The sequence below is a fragment of the Cygnus olor genome, chromosome 9 (genome assembly GCF_009769625.2).
Source record: "Cygnus olor isolate bCygOlo1 chromosome 9, bCygOlo1.pri.v2, whole genome shotgun sequence".
Taxonomy (NCBI): domain Eukaryota; kingdom Metazoa; phylum Chordata; class Aves; order Anseriformes; family Anatidae; genus Cygnus; species Cygnus olor.
In genome coordinates, this window is record NC_049177.1 from 26,716,831 (window position 1) to 26,738,391 (window position 21,561).

The 21,561-nt window shown below is 37.6% G+C and overlaps 1 protein-coding gene across 1 annotated transcript in view; it reads left to right on the plus strand.

The window, feature by feature from the left end:
• WWTR1 (WW domain containing transcription regulator 1) overlaps positions 1-14,705 on the plus strand; it is a 70,259-nt gene extending 55,554 nt beyond the window's left edge. The window contains exons 3-6 of the mRNA XM_040566887.1: positions 2,391-2,590; positions 10,408-10,541; positions 10,621-10,733; positions 10,958-14,705. Of these exons, the coding sequence (XP_040422821.1) occupies positions 2,391-2,590; positions 10,408-10,541; positions 10,621-10,733; positions 10,958-11,142 (632 nt within the window). The 3' untranslated portion in view covers positions 11,143-14,705. The remainder of the gene's footprint in view (positions 1-2,390; positions 2,591-10,407; positions 10,542-10,620; positions 10,734-10,957) is intronic.
• Positions 14,706-21,561: the final 6,856 nt, after the last annotated feature.

Consider the following 21,561-nt stretch of genomic DNA (forward strand, 5'->3'; position numbering starts at 1 on the left):
TTTCTATGTACTACTTAGATGGAAACAGTTTTCTTATGGAGAACTTACTACATTGTGATTCTCCATCAGCCAGCCTGGATTCTGAGCATGGTTGTCCTGTCACTCAACCATTGACATGCCAAAAATTTAAATACATGCTTATGCATGCAAGAAGAGTTAAATCCCTAAGTGCTTATGGTACTGGAAATTTAACACCAGATTTACACTGATATAATTTAGATAATTCTACTCACAATATTTCTTATTTATTTTAATGAGAATAAGACTAAACCCATTATGTCTCAAAGTGTGCTTCCATATATTGTTTTCCCATTACAAAAGTGGTTTGATTCCTGCATCCAGCTTTCATTCCTACCTTTCCCTCTCAGTGCTGCAGTTTGCCAGCCTTTGGGGGGGTTTGCCACAGAAAAGTTACTAATCAGTGCTGGCTCTGTCAGTTGTCCCTCTTCCCTGTGACCAGCTTATTTTTGCCACCTGCACTCTTATGTTGGTTGAGCATAAGCATTTTTGTGACTACCCAGTGACTTTTGCTAGGAACTGATTTAGCCAGAAAATACCTTCTTTTTATCTCCAAGCAAATTCTATTTTGCTGTGTGGCCACAAAAATGCTTTTGCCAGCCCAGAAAAAGGATAACATGGGGAGGAGGAAGCAGCTGAATGTGCAAGAGGTGATAGCAGTTGCAGATAGCAGATAGCAGGTTTCATGTGGAAGCATGATGTCATTTGTGTGGATGCAGCTGTTTGTGGGCCACACATACATTGAATCAGTAAGAAGGTTATATTGCGGCAGAGCTGCTTTTAGCTTGGATTATTTCTTTAGCTGAATTTGCTTCTGAAGCTAAAATATCATGCAGCTGCACTCCCAAGTGGTTCCATTGTGCTGGACCTATGTGATGCTGGATCACCCAAAAGTTAAAACTCAGTTCAGATCTATGTGAGCACATGTCAATAAATTTGTCAAATGAAGCAAGGCAAAGTTTATGCTGGCCCAAAGCCTGTGTACCTGCTTTATTCCAATTGCAGAAAAACAAACAACACCCGATTTGGCAAAAAGCTGACTAGCAAGAAGTCAACCTCTCTCCTTTTTTTTTTTCTTTTTTTTTTTTTAATTTTTAACTTGGGACTAGCAGAGTGACTTAAGATCAACATTTTGCATTGTATGGGTATCATATATTTGATCCAGGCTTTAAAATCATCAACCCATTTCTTTCAATGCACACTTTCAAGAGGGCTTGCTGTACCGTATCCTTCAAGGTCAGTGATATGCACAACATAAATATCCAGGTCTGAGAAGCAGAGAACTGAGTTGAGATTTCTGTTTTCATATGGTAAGAGCAATGAGTGAAAGACAAAAAGGAAGATACAAATCGTAGTCCTTTGGAAAGAAAGACATTGTACCTTTTTTAGGAAGTATTTTAGTATCTGGGATGTTCTTGTTAAAAGAGAAGAGCTTTGTTAATTATACTATTGCCTCACTTGTGAAAGAATCCTTGCAAAAATGTCAATTTTAAAGCAGTATGTGGCTACCACTTGTTATCATTAGGCACTGTATCTATTTTTACTGGAAATGTGGAGGAGGAAAAGAAGAACCGTTCATTCTATGGTTCACAAAAGGTATTGCATTGCTGAGAACTGATGTATTTTACTCAAAAATAAAATGGAGGTCCAATCAAACCTAACTCTTAGAGTAACTTGCTTTTCTTTCTACCAATACTATCCATTGTCACATACTATCAATAAAATGGAGGTACAAAAGAGGCTGTGCAGCCACCCTGCTTTGTCTCATTTTCCTCCTGTTTTTTTCCACCACAAATAGGGAAACATCTCTAGAGAGATGGGGTGTTTCTGTTTCCATGGACAAGTGATACCTCCTGTTGAAAGTGCCAGTTGATTATTTTGGCTTTGTGGCATGATTACCAAAAACATCTAGCTAGCTCACTGCATGTTATAGGCACACATTTATAGAGAAGTTTTCAATTAAAAAGTTTGCATATCATTTACTACCTATCATTAGGTAAATATTTGAACATACCAGGATCATAGAATCATAGAATGGTTTGAGTTAAAAGGGACCTTAAGGATCGCCCAGTTCTAACCTCCCTTCCATGAGCAGGGACAACTTCCACTGGATCAGATTACTCAAAAGATGACTTTAAATACTTGCTGTATCATAAGTATTTATGTTTTATACACATATAAAATATTTCAGATTAATTATTAAGCAATTACTAGTATCAGATCTTGCCAGGTAGAGTAGTTCTCTCAGTCATTAGAAATAAATAATTCTAATAATGCTATACTCACTGTAGATGAGCAACGTGTCCTAGGCATTCTGTTACCTTAAAGTATAATCGTTCTTAATCAGACTTGATTTCTTTTCTTTCCCACAGTTATGAATCACCAGCACCAAATAACACCCAGCACAGCCATCTCACAGCAAAGTCGTCCTCCCCAGACCCCACAGCCAGGGCTGTTGAACATGCCCAATGCACTGACCACACAGCAGCAGCAGCAGCAGAAGTTGAGGCTTCAGAGAATCCAAATGGAGAGGGAGCGAATTAGAATGCGTCAGGAGGAGTTACTGCGACAGGTAACACCAAGGATACACTTCTATTCTGTTCAAGAGCTTTTGGTTCGATGCATCCAAATTTTTACCAGGTACAATTAGTAGCATTGTTAATTTATGTCAACGTTAAACATTGCTTTAGGTAAGGATAACCAAAAAACTAATATAAATAGAGTCTTCGTGAACAGAGAACATTTCATTTTTTCTCTCAAAGAGCATTGAGCAGAGCACAAAATGTCATATAGCAGTTCTCGGAAAATGAAGTGTAAGGAAAGAGACTCAAGAGTCACAGACCTGAACTGTTTCTTACTCGCTATGATAGCAATGTAAAGACCAAATTCTGTTTAATGGCTGTTTATAAATCTAGAGCAACTATCACTGATTATTTCTCAGTCTACTTTGATTTCCGTAAAAGACCGTGTTCATGCTTCATTGAAGATAAGGCAGAACATAGGGGATTGTTCTTGAATCTGATCCCAGTTTTATAATTTGCAACCATTATCTTTAATTGAAATAAAAACACATTCATATATTACATGAGTACCTCAATTTTGCAGACTTTTCAGAGATGTGTTTCAGTAGATGTTTTGTTTATTTTTCTATTTCATAAGGTTTAGCTCTGTATAATGACTCACATTGTATAAAATAGATAGGTAGTTTCCTTCACACTGCCTTAAGGAAATAAACAGTGTTGTTTTTTTTCTGCTAGGGACCACTCTACTGATGATATTGTGCTTTGCACAGTATATTAGTCAGCTTCCTTAGAGAAAATAAATAACCTGTTTCCATTAGGAACAATGTGAACTAAGTAAATTTTGTCAAGGATATCACCATTATGGCCAGTGACCTTGTAAATGCTACAATTACAGGTCCAAGTAGCTTTGAAAATGGTGACTTTCACAAAATTACAGAATCACAAATTGGCCTCTGACTAGACATCATGCCACTGGTCACCGCTCTCTGGGCTGAGCCATTCAGATAGTTCTCAAACCTCACCTCATCCAGCCCACACATTAACAGCCTCTCTGTGAGGAAAATATAGGGGACAGTGTCAAAAGCCTTACTGAAGCCTAGGTGTACAATATTCACTGTTCTCGCCTTTTCTCCCAGGCCAGTCACATAATCATAGTTGTTTATCAAGTTGGTCAAGTATAACCCTCTTGGGGAATCCATGCTGACAACTCCTGATGATTTTCTTGTGCCCGGAAATGTTTTCCAGGATTAGCTGTTCCATCATCTTCTCAAGGATCAAGGCGAGGCTGACCAGTCTGTAGTTTCCTGGGTCCTTCTTCTTGCCCTTGTTGATGTTAGGAGAGACATTTGCTTTCCTCCAGTCTTTAGCCACTTCTCCCAGTCACCATGTTTGATCAAAGCTTATCAAGAGTGGCCTCACAATGACATCTGCCAGCTCCCTCAACACTCATGGCTACATCCTCTCAGGGCCCATGGACTTAATATGTCCAGCGTGCATAAATATTCCCTGACCTGGTCCTCTTCCACCAAGGGTACATCTGCCTTGCTTCAGTCTTTTCGCCTGTTCTCCAGGACCTGGGATTCCTGAAGGCCAGTCATTCTGGTAATGACTGAGCCAAAGAAGGCATTCAGTAGCTCACTTTTCTCAGGTCCTCTGTAACTGGGTGGCCAGTTTAATTCAGCAGTGGGCCCATATTTCCTCTGGTCTTCCTTTTGTCACATATGTAAAGCCCTTTTTTGTTGTCTTTTACATCCCTGGACAGATTCAATTCTAACTGGGTTTTAGCTTTCCTGATGTCATATTTACATGCTTGGACAATGTCTCTGTATTCCTTTCTGGTCACCCGTCCTTACTGACAGCCCCTATGAAATTAATAATTCTGTGGAATTACTGTTTCATGTCTGCAACTCTTTTGCCTTTGGGTCATTTCAGGGTAACAATTGTTTATACTGTATTTACAAATACAGTGTGACCGGTCTTGGCAGCACGTAAAAGCATGTTTGTGACCAGGTTAAAGATGCCAATAGGTTGAACTCTTCTGATGTGTTAGAGTACCTTAAGTTGCTGTAATTTTTGGAAATGCTAGTGACTTCTGTAGAATGCAAAAAGAAATGTAAGAAAAATCCTCACACTTAGATGACCTTAAAGGGAGAGTAGCAGAGTCTGTGTAAAGGATGGGTAGCCACAAGTAAGTGAAGAGTGATGCTCACTCTTTTTCTGACAAGTTGGAGGAGAATGAGTGAGAAAAAAATATATCAGTGTTGAAAACAGACTGGAACATCTAAATGACCTCTGGAAGGCATTGTAGGGTAGCAAAGAAAGGGGGACATACCCACTTTGTGGGTGTGAAATAGAGATCTAGATGATCAGAGCAGATTTATCAAAAGGGAAATATACTCACAAATAATTTGTTTTATTTTAGAAGCAGCAGTCATGAAAACCTTGAATTAGTGACCAGTGTTTTGGTTTCCTCTCTGAAAAAAAAAAAAAAAGAAAAAAAAAAGGCAGAATTGCAAAAATTTTAGTGAGAATATTTGTAAAAACAGTTTACAAAAATATATTTGCAACATTTATATTTTTACTTTTACCTCCTTCCTCTAAATGTATGTGTAAGAACTTAAAGAAATTCTCTTTAACAAAATTAACAAAAATTCATTTATAGCTTTTGAATCCATACAGCACTATCTAACTGCATTTGAAAATAAGAAAAAAAAGAAAATAAATAAAATTATGTTCCTTTTGTAAATCCTGAGGAAACACTTACCTATTTTTGCATGTGATTATTCCCAGCATCTTTGGTGAATATTTGTACATGCTCAAAGTTAAGCATGTGCTCAGTGCTCTTGCTGAAGAGGCATGTGAAAGGCAGATACAAGTCCATTAATGTCTCTGAAATTTTTTATCTACTTGTCTCAGGGCTGAATTTGACTTTTATGGTTCAGACCTGAGTCTAAAAACTGTGCCGACACCAATGTCTTGTGCCCATGTTCAATTTCCATTTACCTTAATTTCTGGGAACTACATTATATTATATCACCTGTGTGTGCAGAATAACTACATTCAAGGTGGTGTTCTCTGACCTGATCAGTAATCCCAAGTCTTGCGCATACATTCTTTACTATCAAGAGCTCAGAACATAATAGTACTGGCCGTGGGAAGACAGTGGGCCTAATCTGCTATGAGTTTAGTCATATTGTCATCATGCTAATAATGCAGCCAGTTATTTCTACTTTCTTTGGCCCTGTTTTTGCTCCAGGGCAAGAGCAAATTAAGCTTCAGAACAGTTGAACCATTAACACAAGGGCTGGTTTCCCTGCCCTGCTGACTGTTTTACTTTGAAACTAATACATGCACAACATTATGCAGCTGTGCTGTGCTTAATGAAGTCTTCAACTTATTATGCTGTGTAACACCCTGCACAGATGCTCTTTGTTTAAGATACACATTATATAAAGCAGGACAGTATCACTTTGCATTACTAAAATTTTCAGAACTGGTTTAGATTCTTGGAGACAACATATTTGCCACTCAAGGAAGGTAAGATGTAAAATCTATCCTTTGCGACAGAACTTTGTACACTTCCTGCCATTAGCCTGAATAGCAGTGAACCCTGGCATCTGAGAAGAATGTAGCAAATCACTCTGGAGCTGGACCCTTCGCTACTGTTTTTGCTTTTTTAGTGTGACCTATCTAAGGGAAAAATGCTGACTAAAAGTGCGCACTGCTGCTAGGCGACTCCAAGGAGGTGCAGAGAGCTTGAGCAAGAGGGGAGGAATTTTTCTGGCCTTTAACAAATCCGATTTCAGCCTGGCAGCAGCTGCTGGCTCCCTGTAGCCACTCCTGGCTGCAGCTGCTCGGGTGGAGCAGCACACCCAGCCTGAAGGAGCATGTGGTTCTGGAGGCACTCCGCTTAGGGGATTTGTTTACCGCTTTGTCCTTCTCTGCATTAGTTGGTAAAGTCACTAGAACAGCAAACTCAGTGCATGCAGGAAGGGCGTTGTGTTTCAGAAAGCCAGTATGACTCAACTTCCATTTAAAAGTTTCTTTGCTCAGTTTTGTCATTCCGGAAAGAGTTTTCTTTCTTACTGGTTTGTTTTTCTCAGCTTTCCAAAGGAAATGGAAGAAATCTGCTTGCTGCCCAAGAGCCTTCTTGGAAGTGGAAGTAACTAGTGTTGATTTCAGTAAAAAATCTCTGGAAGTGTCATACAGGAAAGATATCCAAGCGCTCTTCTCAGGGTGTACAAATGCCATCTTTCAGCTTGTCTGGAAGGGCAAGGACAGTCACAAAAAGGCAACGCTTCTCATAGGTTGCTTTCTAATCCCCTGATCCTATTCCATAAATGTGTGTTTGGAAAGGTACAGGGGCTCAAAAGCAGCTGTAGAAGGATTGGTATGTGGGGACACAGATGAAAATTAATCACTGTTTTGTGGCTGAAGAGTAGAAGGTCACTTGGATGCTACAGCCTGGACAATTTCCCTGCTGCACTCTTTCCACCTCACTGGTTGGCCCATAGTCTGAATCATTGATGGCACAGGTGATACCTGGGTATTTTACTTTCTGCCATAAGTATGAGGGCTGGCAGAAAAGGAATTACAGTGATTGGCAACGTAAACTCACTTCAGACACCGTGCCGTGAGTGTAGAGCTCAGTTCAATTCTGCCAAGGAGGGTTCCAGGAAACGTGACAATGAATTTCTAGACTCATCTGGCACACAGCCTAAAAGGGGTTTACATCAGAACTGTGTTTGGAGGCAGTAAATAATTCAATACACTGCAGTGCTTTGAAGTTTTTAAAGATTTTGCGAATAACCACTGTCAAAGCATTTTGACATGCCTTTATGAGGTCAGAATACTGGGAGAGAGGTTCTTGTTTGTTTGTTGGGTTGTTGCAGCTTTAATATTTTGCTGATCAGTATATTGTTGGTTCAGTTTTTTGTTTTTCGTGAGCAGGGACCTTAACAAGCTCCCCCCCCCCCCCCCAGCCCAACCCCAACACACACACAGTTCCCACCAGGTTGAGACACTGATTTGTACTGTATGATCCATTGAGAAGTTGCTGGCTACAGAAAAGATTTTCAACAACCTCCTACAGGCAAGACGTTTTTAGGCTTATGTTCGATTCTGTGCAATTGTATTGAGGAATACAATTGAATTTCAATCTGATAACTGAATAAATGCCATGATAGCTGGCAAGAAAATACTAAGAGTGTCCAAAGCAGAAGAGCAAAATCTTAAAGAAATAGATATATGTATGCACATGGTCACTCTTTCTTTTGTAGAATCAGAGGATCGTTGAGGTTTGAAGGGATCTCTGGAGATCATCTAGTGCAACTCCCCTGCTCAAAGTAACATCAACTACTGCAGGTTGCTCTGGGCTGTGTCCAGTCAGGATCTGAATATCTCTAAGGACAGAGACTCTACAACTTCTCTAGGCAACCCATTCTAATGTTTTATAACCCTTACAGTAAAAAAAGATGGTATTAGAGCAGTATTTTCAGTGCACTAACATGCTGGGTAGAAAAGAATAATCATTTCCATCAAATAAGGACATAGTCACTATATTCTGAAAGAGACAAATACTTGGATCTTGACCAAGATGTTCTCTATTACTTTATTTTTAGTAATAGCATTTGATTTTTAGAAATGACAGCCAAGTGGTAACAAACACGTATTTTACATATTGTCAAACCAGGGGAAAGGCTTTTATTTCTTCTTTTTGTTCCGTTCTTACCTTTATTAGTGTGGAACTCTGTCCAGTAAGATTTGAAAATGCAATGCCTAAGTATTAAAGACATTAACTTCATCTCTGGATTGGACTTTTAACAAAAAAAAATCTTAGCAAAGTATGTCCTGCATCATTTTCACTGTCTTCCTTTTCATCTTATCTTTCTGTATTTATTTCTTTCTGTCTTTCTCTATTTCTTTCTCTCTGTCTTGCTAATGTTAGTTTTGCTTGTGTTGTTGCAGTTGCTATTTACTTCTTATATTTAAAAAAGTATTTTCACCATCTTCATGTAGACAGTTTAAAAAGCAGGTCTGCCCACTTTCTGAGATTTGTATATTTTCACAGACTCCAGCTGATTTAATTACAAGTAGAAACATCACTATTAATTGACAATGTAGAATTGTCATTTGGGAAACTGACATACATAAGCTATCATGCGTAAACTGTTAAAACTATTCAGTCTGTGTATTCTTAGCATTTATTAAATAATTACATAATCTAATGGAGATTACTATTTATCAGTGAGTTACTGGCAATTTGATTATAAACGAAGCATTATGATAATGGGCACCAATAGATTTTAGTTCCCAGTGAATAATGGCTGCATTATTCATGCAGAGACCAGACTGGTCCTCCTTAGTGAACAAATCAATTGCAAACATAGTAAAACATCACATTCTAGCCTCAAAAAATTGTTTATTTTTCTGTATTTGGGAGAATGATTGAGTGACTGATTCAGCAGAGAAAGGTTTTCTACTACACTTTAAATAAAATATTTATTTTCCTTATTTCATAAAAATATATAATAATAATTAGGTTGAGTGAAATAGGTTTACTGATACAGCTTCAGTATTTTTAAGGTCTTGGGATGTTTGGAACATCTCTGTGGAGCCAAACAACATTTGTATTAGAACTCTGTACCACTAGATGTCATGGTTGTTTCATGGAGATACAAGGAGGATTTATCTTTCAGGAAGAGTTGAAAAAAGTTTCCTTTGGCTCTAATTGATCATTTGTCATCTTTAAGACAGTATACAAGAGACAGATCATCAGGCAGATACTTATTATTAGGCAGAGGGTTCGTTATTGGATTAAATTCTTGGTTGCAGTGGTTTTCTTCTAATTTGATAGGTACTTTATGGTTGCAACTTGGATTATTCTGCTTTGGTATCTAGCAAATTATGTCATCTAGTTTGTCATCAGAAGGGCAACAAAGATAGCGAAGGGTCTGGAGGGCAAGATGTATGAGGAGCGGCTGAGGTCCCTTGATTTGTTCAGTCCAGAGAAGAGGAGACTGAGGGGAGCAGGCCTTGTGGTGGCCTGCTGCTCTCTCACAAGGGGAGCAAAGGGGCAGGCGCTGAGCTCTGCTCTCTGGGGACACTGACAGGACCCGAGGGAATGGCATGGAGCTGGGACAGGGGAGGGTCAGGCTGGATATCAGGAAAAGGTTGTTCACTGAGAGGGTAGTTGGGCATGAGAACAGGCTCCCCAGGGACCAGGTCACAGCACCGAGCCTGCTGGAGTTCAGGAAGCATTTGACGCCGTCAGAAATGGGGTTTAATTTTTACTTAGTCCTGTGTGGAGCCAGGAATTGGACTCAGCTACCCTTGTAGGTCCCTTCCAACTTGGGATATTCTGTGATTTCATAATTCTAACTCTTGCCCAGCAGTTTATACTGAGAGCAATTTCACTTAAGGTAAGATGTTAGAAGAGACACATGAGACATTAAATTTGATGTTTTAAATGTTTTTATTATTCCTACTCCAGCTCTCAGAGTAGTTAACCTCACTGAAAAGCAAACTGAAATTGTCATTTGAATGTTGCACAGCTCTAGTAGACATGTGAAAACCCTCAATTGGATTTAGCTGGCCCTTGAAGTGTGGACAGGCAATTAATAATCGGTGGTAATGTGCATACCTCTCAGTGTTTATGCTGGGGCAACATACAAGTTGTCCTAAATTACAACATAGGTAATTTGACTTTGTAGCTATTATCTCTGTGGCCAGGTGTCATCAGTTATATTGTTTAGAATTACTTTCCTGAATAAAAAGATGTATATATATTGCATGTTCTCTTATGTGAGACTGCAGTGGTTCTGAGCTGTTGGAATAACCCTTCTCTTTTATTTATTTGCCTTTTCAGGAAGCTGCACTGTGCAGGCAACTTCCCATGGACTCGGAAAACATGACCCCAGTTCAGACAGCTGTGAGCACAGCAGCCATGACACAAGACATGAGACCTATTACAAATAATGGATCTGATCCTTTCTTGAACAGGCAAGTTCACGTCCTCTTTATTACACAATCTACACTTTTAAAGTTGTCTCTCTAAAGCAATTTCTGTTTCTATTTATAGTGGGCCATACCATTCCAGGGAACAGAGTACAGACAGTGGTTTGGGATTAGGGTGCTACAGTATACCAACAACACCTGAAGATTTCCTCAGCAACGTAGATGAGATGGATACAGGTAGAATAACCTGATTTACCTTAAAGTATAATGATATTAATAATGTATTGTTATAGCTAGTAATGTTTTATAATTGTATATTTTTTTAAGGTAATGTTTGTAGAGGATAGACATTATTTTAAATGCTTATGGGAAAAGGGGACACTAATTTTTGTATCAAGTGTGTTGTTTTAAATTACTTCTAAGAAGGGTTTGGTATAAAAATTCTTCTTTACTTTTCCCAGGAGAAACTATAGCACAGACAACGATGAACATAAATACACAACAAACACGTTTCCCTGATTTCCTCGACTGTCTTCCAGGAACAAATGTTGATCTTGGGACATTAGAGTCAGAAGACTTGATCCCTATTCTGAACGATGTGGAGTCAGTACTCAACAAAAATGAGCCCTTCCTTACATGGCTGTAGTCATCCATTATTCAATGCTGATTCAGCCTATAATGTAATTCAGAGTTTCTTTTTCCTCTTTAGATAGAGGTAGAATATCTCAAAATCCTCAGAGATTACTGCCTTAATGACTTTTGTTAGTTTAATCTCTGCCTGGATTTGATTGACACTAACTTAAATGTAAAATACATATATAGATGCACATACATAAATATATATTTCTTCCTCTTTAGAAGAGCACACACTAGTTTACACATTTGTATAATTCTTTTACTTTTCAGATCAGGCAGAAATGTTTCACTTTAAGGACAGAAATTTGGTGTCATTTGTGCATGTCTGTGACTGATCTTCTAGGTATTGATTAACATCACAAGCCCTTAATGAATCACAAAAGCTAACTACTAGGTCACTTGGTTCAGAAAGCCAGCACAGCAACAGACCATGTAAGCAGTTTTATTACTATATTTATGACAATACTATCAGAGGCTTTTTTATCAACTTCCTTAATCTTCAAAAATATTTTTTTATTATTAGCAAAACTGTGCTGTGTGGACTATAGATTAAATCTGATCCGTATCAGCCATAGTAATTCTCATTATATATTTGTAAAGGCACAAACAGTACTATTGCAGTTTATTTTTTTTCAGTATATTACTGTATAGTTTTCAGATAGTAAATATGCTTACATTTTTAAAGTACCAGAATTGTTCAGCAACAGTTTCACACTGCTATAGTGTTGTAAAATAAACCAGACTGGTACTAACTGCAGACTTTTTAAAATAATGTGTTACAAACAAGCAATTTTAATGGATCTTAGATTTTATGTTTATTATATTAAACACTACAATTTTGTAATTTAACACATGAACAAACAATTTTTATGTATAAAAATCTGGCAAATAATGCAAAAACCTGCTGTTGAAATCAAGACAGAAAAATGTGGCACAACTTGGTAATATCATATGTAGTGGGAAAAAGTGTTTGCTCATACTGTTTTCAGTAATGTGTTTAACTGACAATGTCAAACTGTACATGTAGTTGTATACATGAAAAAAGATGGTAACTTTATCAGGGCAAAGCTAAGCAGTATTGTTACTTGTCTTGTAAAGTTGCATAGTTCTTAAGTCTTTCAGTTACTGTAATTGGTGTACAGGACACAAGGCATAATGTTCTCTTTGCACTTCTACCTATTGTATATCCTACAAATACTTCTTTCTCAGAGGTTTGGGACTGAGAAGGCATCAAGGACATTAAGCATCCAGTTCCCCTGAAATGCAAATGAAGTCCTAAAATTCTTAAATATTTTGAGGATATACTATTTATAATCTATGAATTTAAGCTTTTTATATTGAAAAATGTCTTTTTATGAAAGGCGTGAAAACTTTTCTCTGAGCTTAATCTAGGCTGTGTAGAGAGAGGAAGAGATGTAGCACTCAGTGTAAATGTGTGTTTTTCAGATCTAACAACACTTCGTAAGATATTACCAATGAGCCAGAGTATTGATCGCTAAAGACTTTTTTCCATCTGGTGGGATGAACGTAGGTGAAAAGGTCAGAGATGAAGTTATGGGAGCATGAGAAGGCTTAGAAGTAGAATGATTATGTAACAAAATTTGATCCATATTGGGAAGTGTCACTGCAAAATGGGATACACAGAAAATAAGTCACCAGCATTCAGTAGAAGACATGGTAGAACTTGATACAGTGAACTACCTTGCAAATGACCAACTGATGGGTGTAGGTGTACATTATACCAAAAGTTGAAACCTAAAATGCTCACACCAAAATTTAGAAAAAGGAGAGGGAACGCAACATCCTACAGTCATGGAGTTGTATTACATAATGAAAAGTAGCTCTTTTTGTATATATATATATTTTTAATATAAAATGCAATGTGATAGCAGAGATGTGTGTGCACAGAATTTAATTTCTGAATGGTCACTGTGTTTCTTTCATTCTTTCAGTGGGTCTTCTTTGTTTGTTCATTTGTTTGTTGGTTGGTTTTGTTTCTTTTTTAACTTCTGCTAGTGCTGTTGAGGTAACAGAAATTTCTTTTCCACAAACAAGGGACCGGGCAGGGCTGACCAATGTTGCTGTAGTTATGATTATTCTCTTTTAAGGATTTCTTCAGGTTGTCAGCCGCAGTGAAAAATTGCTTTGTTCTTTGGCATAACTCACTGTATGAAAGACTGTGGTGAAAGAATTGGAGATGTTTTGGCATCTGATTGTGGTGCCAACTTGTAAGGCCAGCTCTTCAGCACTGCATTATTGGCCTACCTAACAGACTGAAAGACATCAGTGCTAGAACAATTTACAATAGCTGCAGATCAGTGCTTCAGTATGATTCAGTTGGTAGGGCACATCATTAGATTACATTTAGAAAATGCAGTTTGTTAATTTGCTAGTAAGTCAGTACTACTGTAAATTTAAGTTTTGTCATAATACATCATATTCCAAACAGGTCAAGATTTCATCTGGTGTGAATTAGCTAGCCTGTACTGGCTTCTGTTTGGCTACACTGATTCTCATCAAATGGAGGTGACAGCTCTTACAATGAAAACTGATACAGTTTTCTGTTAAAGTCACATACGTTTATCAGAGTTACAAAGCTGGAAATTCCATTCCTCTTTCATTAGTGTTTCAAGTGGTTAGGTGTCTAGGTTCAAAAAGTTAAAGAAGTAAAAAATCTGAAACCGTGTTTTCCATATTCTGTAATAAAACAACAAGAAGGTGCTACCATGTGAAACATTATCACTACTATGTGAAACATTGTCAGTGTAAAGCAACTACCAGAATCTTAGGTCGGATCTTTACTCAGTCATGAGCCAAATCATGGTTAAATTAAAAGTGATTATTTATACTGTAAGCTTTTCTTTCTTGTAATGGAGAGGATGTATAAGATGAAGCACAGCAACAGCAAAATCTATTTTAAGTTCTTTTTTAAAAACAGTTTCTGGCTTTAAACAGGCTTATGGTAGAACTTTTATTCAAAGCACATTTAATTCTTCTGAAACTTAAGTTTTTGTTGACTATATTTACTGTACTATTTCAGGTTTTGAACAGTTACTTCACTAAATGTATGCCATCTACATGTAGAATAAATGCAGTAGATGTGCCAGCTGTATAGCTGCACTGTTGACCATCACTGAGGGGGGCATACAGAAGTGTTGATGATACAGAGTAATGGAGTGTCGTTAATTACAGTTTGTTTTTTATTAATACCATGAGAATGTAATTTGGGGAGGGAATGGGTTTGGCTTTTTGAAGACAAATGCTATATGGGGGAAGGAGAGGGTTAAAATGTCTATTTTGAATACAGAAAAACATGAGCGTTCAAATAAACTTCTTTCCTAATATAGTGCATCTATGTACATGCTAATACTTTAACTTTTTATTTACTTTTTCCATTTTGTTATATGACGTGTTATATTTGTTATTAATTTACAGTACCTCGCAACCGATTGTATGTATCAAAAGCAATCAGATCAAACTGTTGTATTGAGGGTTTGAATCTGTTTTTTATTATTATTATTTTATTTCTTTGATGTTGTACCTGAAAAATAAAATGAATTTTAAAATTCTGGATACATATTTGTTTATTAAATTATTTATTTTTTTTCCTTGGAGGATTTTACTGTATGCTTCCTGGAGAACTGTATGTGCTTGTAATAAAGGTAAAGGCATCTGTTCTGTGGAAAAGACATACATTAAATTAAATGATTGGCGCTTAGCAAAAGAAATATTATTTTACAGTTTCAGTTTCAGTTTAATAGTAGTTGTTTTGGACGTCGGTTACAATTACAGTTTTACTTGTAATACTTCCAACATGCCCCCCGTGCCACCACTACTTGTTTCTTTTTGTGGTCCCTTGTAATTCACTAACACAAAGGTTTGGTTACAATCTGTTTAATAAAATTTTCGGTAAGCAGAAAAGTTAGCACAGAGTCCATTGCCATTAATTTCTGTTTGGAGGACTTAAATAGTGCATTGGTATCAGTCTGATAAGGAACAAGAAGTTTCTCAAATTCTGCATAAAGAAAATTACAGTCTTCTTTCCTAGGAACAAGCCGTGAAACCTAAATATCATGGGCTTGTATTTGAATATCTTTTCTTTACTGTCATTCTACATTAAGAATAATTCTGAGGATGTCCTAAACTTGAGTCTGTTGATGCCTAATGTTTTTATTTAGAGTTGAAATGCGGAAAACGAGAACCAATCAATCAAGTGTACTCAAATTTTCAATAAAATTTTAAAAGGCTGCTGCAGAAACAGAACTCTGACACCATAAATAGAAATATTCACCTATGAATTGATGACTGATTTGAAACACTGTAAATAACAACAATAAAAGGATATATTGTCTCAAAAAGTGGTAGTATCGGTCTCTTCCACAGTTTGCACAGGGAGTTATGCTATGGAACATACTTGCAATGATCTGAAAAACAGGTGAAGAGTGAGATGAAAAGTTTATAGATGATATAAAATTATGCAGTATATTGAGGGCTAAATCTTATCACAAAGACATTTGGAAGTATTCCGTAATAGAGAATGACATGGCATTGTATCTCATTCTATTTCATTTTAAATGTATTAATAAATTTGCAGTAATGCCTAAGGGAAAAATTAGGCCTAACAAGGCATAAATAATGCTGTGCTTTGAAGTATCCATTATTGATTAGTAAAGAAATTTGGAAGTGACTGTGTCTAGTTCTGCAAGAGATTAGTTTTGTTATCAGAAGAATTAAAAACTGCAAATAATGGAGCTGTATACTTTATTATGTGAAGGAAAAGGAAATACAATTATGTTCCTCTATAAATCTATAAAAAAATGCCATCAATCTGATCAGAGATAATGACACAGTTTCAATATTAGACAAGGCTATGAAGGTCCTTAACATGAATGCTGTGGGAGGGTGACAATGAAGAACGAAAGTCACCTAATTTGATTGTTTGGTAGTAGATTTTAGACAACAAAAAAGGGGGATGTTGTCCCATAGCATGTAATTAAATTGTAGAATGCAAATACCTTAGTACCTTTCTCTGGATCAGGAGAGTGCTTTTTGAAATGAATCTCTCAGCTATCTACTTTGTTTGCATCATGTGCTGTCTTGAAAAGCATTAATGGGATTCACTTCAAATTTAACTTATCTAGAATATTTAATTCAGGAGTGCATCGACTGTGCCCTTACAACTAAATCAGGCCAACAGCCCAAGCTGGAGTTAATCTGAAACAAAGCCACCAAAATGTGTGTAGCATGGACAATGAGCCTCAGGTACTGATTTTTTTCTATAGATCCACTCTACAGCATGTGTCAATGTACGCACACATAAAGGGGTTCCCACAGAGCCCAATTCAAGGCCACCCACCTATGGCTATTAAGCCCATCAATTCTACATGCAGCCTCTGGGTTTAAAGTCTTTGAAATCATAGATGGCTGACCCAATATGGCCATTTTGGGGTTCCCAAGACATCAGCTGTGTGCCACTGTATATTTTATAAATTACTGTGCTCAAACACATGCTGTGATTTATGTCCACATACAGGTAGTAATCTAATACACTCTTGAAAGCAGGTCTATTGCTTAGTGTTTTTATCCTACCTGAGAATAGTTTTGTACAACTACTGCCTAAAATAGCAACATTCAGATTAACTTATATAGCAATTCTTATATCGGGTAGAAAAATGACACTTGTAAATACACTCAGTCTGTATTTGGCTCTTAGGTGATTTGAGATTCAATGTAACTGTCACTGTTAAGTAAACTTAATACTCTTCCTAGAATCATTCCCTAACACAATTTATTCTAATTAATTGTTAGAATGCTTCTAACAATATCCTCTGCTTACTACGTGAAAAAGCCCTGGAACCTCCACCAAACAGAAATTTAAAGGTAGTCATTTATTTTACTTTAGTTTTAACCTAAAAAAAAAAGTTGAAGGACAACTATTTGCAGCTTCTTAGTTAGAGTCGTCATAGTAAATAGTACATGCAATATTTATAAACAGTTCCATTTTAACATGGTAATTTTTCTTTTTATTGTTTTTTTTGTTTGTTTGTTTGTTTTTTTGTGCCAAAGGGAACGTTGTATTACTTCGTAAAAACAGCCAAACCAAACCAAAACAAAAAACTTAAGGATGGAAGATGAGAAATAGCCAAAACATTTCACCCATTTTAGGGTAAGAAAATATGGGGAAATACTTGCTTTCCAGTTGGATGAAAAAGTGCTTTTGGATAAGGTTATGTATGGCGTATGCCACAGGCTAGGGCAAAGAGCAAGGGGCAGGGAAAATGAAGAAACCATTCTCTTTGCCGCAGATTCACTACTGAGGCTTCAGCAGTTCGTGTCATTCTTCTGAGTGAGTCTTTCCACATATGAAATGGGAATACTTTGTTTATACACTTACTTCACTGTTGTGCATTTGCAAATGAACTGGTTGGTGGAGAGAAAGCACTCTCCCAAGGCAGGACCATGCCAACTGGTATGCTATGTACAGGCACCAAAGCTCTCAGAAATAGTGTCTGAAATCACCCATTTTATGGAGGATGCATCACACTTAGACTTCTGAGGATCTCCTACATCTAGTAGGTGTAAATATAAATGTAATTTTTTATCAGCTTACTTTGGGCTGCCTGGCCTTCATGTACATGATATTATATGAATCTAGTCTCCAAACTGAAAATGAGTGTTTATCCAAAATTAGACTCTTTGCTCTCTTTCTGTATTTTATCCGTATCAGTTGCAGCAAAGCAGGGCCCCTTTTCTTAACACTGAAGGACTAAGAAGTTTATGTTAATCTACAGAGGATTTATATGTATCTTCCGGTTTGCTGATGCAGCTCAAGAAGACTTAAAGAGATATTTTAGGTGATCAACTACAGAACCAGAGTCTTCTGTGTATGTAATTTTATAGAACATAAGTGTGGATATATACCATGTCCCTAGGCAATAATACTGCATTAGATTGTGAACCTGTTTTAAGAAACATTTCTTAATTCACAGGGTATTTACTCGGGCATATTAATCAGGTTTCTTTGGCAGAATTGCTGAGTGTGTGTTTGTTTATAAAGGTCATTCAGTTTTTTCGTAATGATGCTGACTCACAGCTGGTAAGTTATCTCTGCCTTCCTTCCAGTTTGGTCAGCAGTGTTCTGTGCAGATTGCCACTCCCTGTGTCCTGTCATATAAGAGCTATAATAAAACTGTTCATTAGGGAGGAACTTCCTGTGATTGTGATGAATTCAAAAACCCAGCCATTTTGCAGGAAGAGTGTCAATAGTCTGACCTTCCCAGACAACAATTTAATGCAGCAGTGCCACTGGTGGGCCCTCTGTTCTCTTTTTTTCCTGCATGAGTTCAGAAAGCCTGTTCAGGCTACACCAACAGCTGCACATCTACAGAAGACTTCGCTGCCAGTTTTCTACTGGGTGAATAAATAGTGTGCATGTGGCTTCTTGGAGCTTTACTTCTAACACTGGTCTCCATAGAGTTCTGTCAGGAGGGCATTCTGACAATGTTATTTTCAGTGCAGTGCTTAAGTTAAAATCTTTCCTAGGCTTTTTTTCTGCCTTGTCCTCAAAGCTCACAATATCCTCTGTCATCAGTAATGTGTGTCCCTTCCCCCAGCTGTCTTTTAACTCTTTATGATGTGATTATTATTTTCAAATGCAGTAGTCCAGAAAAATCAAGACCTTGTGGTTAGGGTGTTTGTTTTGTTTCCTTCTAAAAACCATCATTATTGTAAACTGTGTCTTGCAGAGTTTCCATATTATCTTCTCAATTTTTGTAAAAGTGCAAGACTTCTGGAGCAAACTAACAGCACTCCCTTCAGTTCTTTGAGAGGTGCCATGAGCCCATGTAAAACCCTCTTGTGCACCTGTGCACTTCTTCAAGTACTGGTAAATGCCACCCTTTCCCTCGCCCAAAGTTCTTGGTGCCTGGCTCTATCCAGCAGGCTGCGACACACAGGGTCCTGTGGGGATGGTGTCAGCTGCAGGCTTGAACCAACACTCCCATCCCCAGTGTCTGCTTCATTTCAGCTTCAGCATTGGAACTTGCATTGCCAAGCCTCATAACTGCCCATGGAGAAGGGAGAAAGATGGAACCACAGCATGAGGGAGGCAGCACAAATATGGGGGGGGGGGGGGGGGGGGGGGGGGAGGAGGAAGTGGGTTTTCACTCATGTCCATCACTGTGATGTCTCTGGGATAAAGAACCCACCTGTATCTATGACATGAACAAATCAGTGTTCCCCACTCTTGGGCAGCACAGGCTGCACCAACAGTTTGCCTTGTTGATAGTTACGGTGAGTAACATAGAAGCCATTAAGGGGAAGCTAAAGATGAACTAAGGACAGGTGATGAATGTTCAAGGATAGAATGATGCTAGAAACCATCCTTTGCACCCAGCTGATGTGAACATTTTAAAGGAAGCACAAACTTTGTGTATGCTATTTCCCAGTTTTAGAAACAAATCTTTTGCAAAGAGTTGCCAGCTAGAGCATCATTCCCTGACAGGCAACACTGTCCTGTGGTTAATGATCATCTTGTTACAAGCCATTTGTTGCAGACAATAAATAAAGAGAGCTCCAATTGTACACAATTTAGCCCTGCAGGGGCACCAGTATCGTCAGGTGAAAGCTGAAATGTTCGGGCTTAAAATCACATGCACATGCTCGAGATGTTGTAATCAGAGTTATCAGCACTCAAGTCACTGAGCAGCCGGGTTTTTGAGTGAATAATAAAGTTTCAAATAACAGATGCATCACTGAGATTTCACAAACAATAGTGTTTTTCCTTTAAGCAACCAGGATTTCTACTCAGTATAACAGTTGACCTTTGCACATGCTAAAACATTCCATATTCCCAAAGGCTTCATATAAATAAAACAAGACAAATGCAAGATGAGGTGCAGGACAGCTGCTAACCACAGATGAAAGAGTAAATGTAAGATGGTTGCATCAGTGGGTGGTGATATAAAGTGTACTCTCAAATTCCCTAGCAATGCAGTAGAACAGGTGGGAGAGACAGCTGTTTCTAAAGAGTTTGTGGTTTTTTTTAATCATCCTGCACAATGTATCATTAAGGCCCCCTTGCCTTTATTAATGTAACTCTTTGTATATATCTAGCTATTTAGCATTTGTGCGTAATGTTCACCACCTTTTACTGCTTTTAAATCCTTGAAGTTCTTTGTACATCTCTAGCATAGATAGAGAATGCATGAAAAACTTTTTTTTTTTTTCCCTGAGCACAGGGCACAGAATTATTATTGCAGGAGGAAATTTTAGGGAAAAAATATGTGTCTTCTTCAGTCCCCATATTTTCTTCTTGATTTCTCAAGGAAATGTTTTTCTCTTTTAAGTTTTAAAAGAATAGTTCTTTCTAAAAAGAATGGAATAAATTTGCTAGGGCAGTATGACTACCAGAAATGCTGCTGCTCTGTCCCTTCTATCTCAGAGTATAATGGGGAAAGATTAAAAAAATATGTATTAAAAAAAAAAATTTTTAAAGTGAAACAACTTCTGTATGATTGGATAAATAAACCAACTTTGCTCAGGGTAAGAAAGAGACAACTAAGAGGAGATATGAGAGAACCTGTGAAATTAGGTGTCTTGGGGAAGATGTATACTCTTTCTTGCAGACAAGAACTAGGAGGCAGTAAATGAAATAAGCGGACAGCAGAGTCAGAACAAAGGAGGTTCTTCCCACAACATGAAGTTCAGCTATGGAAGGGATATTGCGATTCAGGAAACAACTGGACAGCTTTGTGGAGAAGAAATTTGTCAAGAAGAGTTAAATACAGAGATGGAACCTTTTTCTCAGGATGTCCCTGGAATACAAAGAATTCCAGTCTGTGGAAGTACTCTGGGAAAGTCTCTCTACAAAATTTCCTTATACTCTCAGTTTTCAGTTTCATCTTCTACAGTCATGCTGTGTTGTTATATTTCCTCCTTCAAGGGTGACAGCAGGAAAATTGATCATGGATCAGAGAAATAAAATGCTGGAAGAAGTCAGAACCCTGTCATGCTAAGAAATGGCTGTGCATTGGCCTTTCTCAATGAATTCCTGAAGCTGGGTACAGTGGTGTCCAAGCTCGTTCATAATGCTGCCAACTAGAGATCCACAGCGGTCTATTCTTCAGCCTATTGCTTTGACCATATGCTTACAGGCACAGTTGTGCTGCTAAATACACCCATCAGTGAGATACAGTTAAGAAAAGAGACCTCACCATGACAGTAATGAATCTTTTTTGTAACAGTCTCTTTATAAAAAGCGTTTTAATTATAGCAGTTTGGAAGAGAGAAGTCCTTGCTTTTCCATGTACATAAACATAATCATGAGAAGTTACAGTTGTTTGTGACATTGCCATTTGATAAATCTCAAAAGAAATTAGATGAAATTGTATAACAACTGAACTCGTACCAGCACTGTTTTGTGATCCAA